The sequence below is a fragment of the Bison bison genome, unplaced genomic scaffold, assembly GCF_000754665.1.
Source record: "Bison bison bison isolate TAMUID 2011002044 unplaced genomic scaffold, Bison_UMD1.0 scf7180017863790, whole genome shotgun sequence".
In the NCBI taxonomy this organism is placed as follows: Eukaryota; Metazoa; Chordata; class Mammalia; order Artiodactyla; family Bovidae; genus Bison; species Bison bison.
This window is the reverse complement of record NW_011494362.1, coordinates 956,563-960,674: the sequence shown is the minus strand read 5'-3', so window position 1 is coordinate 960,674 and position 4,112 is coordinate 956,563. Positions and strand designations below refer to the sequence as shown.

General features: G+C 40.3%; 1 protein-coding gene across 1 annotated transcript; it reads right to left on the bottom strand.

The window, feature by feature from the left end:
- Window positions 1-152: 152 nt before the first annotated feature.
- Window positions 153-3,631, bottom strand: TLR1 (toll-like receptor 1). The gene is made up of 2 exons (XM_010833592.1): window positions 3,544-3,631; window positions 153-2,942 (listed from the first exon to the last, which is right to left on the bottom strand). Exon 2 carries the CDS (start codon window positions 2,874-2,876, stop codon window positions 498-500), a length of 2,379 nt encoding a protein of 792 aa, XP_010831894.1. The 5' UTR covers window positions 2,877-2,942; window positions 3,544-3,631; the 3' UTR covers window positions 153-497.
- Window positions 3,632-4,112: the final 481 nt, after the last annotated feature.

The following is a 4,112-nucleotide window of genomic DNA, read 5'->3' as shown; positions in this document are numbered from 1 at the left end:
TACACACTTTTAAAATTAATTATATATAATTATTTTATTTTTGGCTGTGCTGGGTCTTGGTTGCTGTGTGGACTTTTCTCTAGTTGTGGTGAGCAGGGGCTATTCTCTAGTTGCAGTACGAGGGCTTCTCACTGCAATGGCTTCTCTTTTTACAAAGCATGGGCTCTAGGGCTCACCGGCTTCAGTAGTTGTGGCACTTGGGCGCTGTAGTTGCACTCCCGGGCTCTAGAGTGCAGGCTCAGTAGCTGTGGTGCACGGGTTTAGTTGCCCTGCAGCATATGGGATCCTCCCAGACCAGGGATCAAACCTGTCTCTCCTGCACTGGCAGGCAGATTCTTTACTGCTGAACCATGAGGGAAACCCCATATTTTTATCTACATCCTAAATTCAAAACCATGTTTATATCCATGTCGATGCAAAATAAGGTCACTGTTAGAGCTTCCAAAATCAGCAACATTTTCCCAAACGCAGCAGGGGATAAATTTTAAATCTCCGTGTTAATGTATTTCTGCTGCTTTTCCCATCAGTTTAATATTAATGGATGCTCTTAGGTTAGCCCAAAAAAGTCCGTGTTTACTCTTCTCCTTGGGCCATTCCAAATAAGTTCTCTGTGCCATGAGAGCTCTTAGCTTGTGGTAGCTGCTAGGAATGGAATACTGTGGAATGGGATCCAGCAAGATCAGGATTAAGTTATCAGATCCTTCATGGAAGAGATTGTGGTGGGCAAAGTAGAGTTCATAATGGCACCATTCACTCTGGACAAAGTTGGGAGACAAGACAAAGATGGATTTGTAACTTTTCTCAATGCAGTTGATGATATTTTCCACAATGCTCTTGCCGGCAACAAAATTTCTCTCATGGAGACAAATTCTTATATCTTCTTTTTCTAGGTTAGGTATTAATTCATTCTTCACCCAGGCAGAATCGTGCCCACTATATGAAATAAAAGCATGGAACTGGAGAGTTCTTTGGAGTTCTTCCAAGGGTACATTCCTGACCCTGCGCCGGGTCTGGGTCCACTGACACACCATCCTGAGGTACCAGGGCAGATCCAGGTAGATACAAAGGACAGTCACAGCAACAGCCAGCACCAGCCCAGGGACCACAATGGTGATGATCAGCAGAGCTGTGTTGCAGGATAGCTCAGACACCTGGAAGTCCTTTAGAGGGGTTCCCTTGTAGCTTTCCGGATAGTCACACTTATAAGACTCAGGCCAGCCCTCTACCACGTCACTGGATACTTGGCCTACACTTTGGATAAAGTCTCTTAGCTCACAGGAACATTGGAATGGATTGTTCCCTGCTTTGAGGGACCTAATCTTCTGGCAGCTCTGGAAGAAATCAGCTGATGGATTGGAAATTGAATTATAGTCAATGATCAGTATGGAAAGGCTGCTAAAGATACCACATCCAGGAAGGTGGGCTAAAGAATTGGAAGCAAGGTTGAGTTCTTGCAAAGTTTCTAGACCAGTGACATCTTTAGGGATGCTCCTTATTCTGTTATTGTGAAGATCAAGAACCTTGATCCGAGGAGGTAAACATCTGAAAACAGAGTCAGTAAGTATATTTGAAGACATATTTAAACTTAATAAATTTCTGGCCCAAGGGCAATTTCCTTCACTTTCATCATACATCAGGGAATTCTGGCTAACATCCAGTTGTTGTAGAGACTTCATTTCCTGGGTCATATGAACTATGTTTACAAGTTCTTTTAACTGATTCTTTTGTAGGATAAGTGTCTTCAAATTAGCCAAATTTGTACAGTTTATGAAAACCGTGTCTGTTAAGAGATTATTGGAAAAATTCAAGTACAGAAATGGGCTAATTTGGGATGGGCAGACCATGTGGACCATGTGTGCAGCAGACACTGTGAGATGCTGGATGTTCATATTTGACAATATTTTATAGACATAACCTTGTGGAAGACTGAACACATCATGGACAACTTTGTGTATAGACAAGGCCTTCAGTGAAGTGTCAGAATAATCAAAATCTCTAGAGTCGAGGTAACCTTGTAGTTTCACATTTGAAATGGAGAAGTACTCAATGTGTGTACGCCAAACCAACTGGAGGATCGTAAAGAAGGAATTCCAAGTTATTTCAATGTTGTTTAAAGTAAGATTTGATAACCTTGAGTTCTTTTGAAGTTTTGACAGAACATTTTCGAAATAAGGACACCCATTATCATCAAGCACACATTTGATATTAGACAGTTCCAGACTCACTGTGGTGCTGACTGACACGTCCAAAATAAAATGGAATTCCTTTCCTGAGGGGAAAACAATGTGCAGACTCTGTGTCTTAAGGTCTTGAAGGCTCTCGGCATCTTCTCTTTCCCCATAAGTATCTCCTAAGACCAATAAAACCTTGCTGATGTGCAAATGAGTGATTGACTGCACACTGGATTTCTGTAACTGTGTGGCACTCAACCCCAGAAATTCTAGTTGAGACATGTTGCCAAACTCTTGGCATATGGGCAGGGCATCAAATGGATTAAATGAGAGGTCTAAGTGCTTGAGGTTCAGAGTAGGGTGGCAAGAAATCTTCTCCAAATTGTTGTGGGACAAATCCAAGTATTCCAGTTCCTGGTTGAATTTAAAAACACTCAAGTCAAGATACTGGATTCTATTATGAGAAATTATCAAAATCTTCAGCTTTGATAGTGAGAGGATGTCAGGCATCTGAAGCTCAGAAATATAGTTGTATGATATATCTAAGATGGTTGTTTCCAGGGATAAGTTTTTGGGAACATAGGTGAGACCTCTTTTTGACCTGTCAATTAAAAATTCACTTTCATCAGATAATTGAGTTCTGATCTCAAGTATTAATATAAAGATGATGGCAAAATGGAAGATGCTAGAATTTTTTTTAGTCATTTTGTAACAGTAGACATTTCTAAGGGTAGTTGCTATTCTTCAGAGCATCTGGATACAGTACAGATCCTAGGGGTAAAAAAGTCAGCATTAAATGACTATATTAAATTAAGCATGACTGACATTAAACATTTTTTTATTAGAGACTCATTAAATGAAAGCTACATTCTTGGGAGTCACACAACCTGAAACCAGGAAAATACACATATTCATAAACAGTTATACTGCTGCTGCTGCTACTGCTGCTGCTAAGTTGCTTCAGTCATGTCTGACCCCGTGCGACCCCATGGACAGCAGCCCAACAGGCTGCTCTGTCCACAGGATTCTCCAGGCAAGAATACTGGAGTGGGTTGCCATTTCCTTCTCCAACAGTTATACTACCTCTAATCAAATAACTTTTAATATGGATATGTAATGGATTGAATGGTGACCCTCCTCCCAAAAAAGATATGTCTACCTCCTAACCATGTCCTAATGTCCTAATTGAATATTACCTAATTTAGAAAAAGGGTATTTGTAGAGATAATTACATTAAGAGTCCTGAGAAGATCATCTTGGATTATCTAGGACTCGGCGGTCCCTAAATTTTGGGCACCAAGGATTGGTTTTGTGGAAGATAATTTTTCCTCAGATGGAGGTGGGGGTGGTTTTGGTTTTAATCTCTGCTCACCTCCTGCTGTGCCTCCCACTTCGTAATAGGTCATGGACCAGCACCAGTCCATGGCCGTGGGGTTGGGGACACCTAGTCTAGGTAGTCCCTAAATCCAATGACGATTATCCCTGTAAGAGAAAGAGGGAGTGTTATTTACAACAGCCAAATGTGGAAACAAAACTAGGTGTTCATCAATAGATGAATGATCAAGATGTTTTGTGTGTGTGTGTGTATATATATATGTATATATACACACATATATATATACAGTGGAATAGTAGTCATTAAAAAAATGAATTCTTGCCATTTGCAACATGAGTAGGTCTAGAAAGTATCATGCTAAGCGAAATAAGTCAAAGACAAAAACCACATCATCTCACTTATATGTGGAATCTAAAAAACAAGACAAACAAAATGAAAACAGATTCATAGATACAGAAAATAAGTGTGTGCCAGCAGAAAGAGGGATGGAAGGTGGGAGAGTGAGGGGATTAAGAAGTACAAACCACCAGAATATAATTAATAAGTTATGGGGTTGTAATATACAGCATAAGGAATATGGTCAGTAATACTGCAATAACTTTGAT

Bases quoted from the DNA above. Each gene is read 5' to 3' on its own strand.
- TLR1 (XM_010833592.1), bottom strand. From the start codon at position 2,876: ATGACTAAAAAAAATTCTAGCATCTTCCATTTTGCCATCATCTTTATA.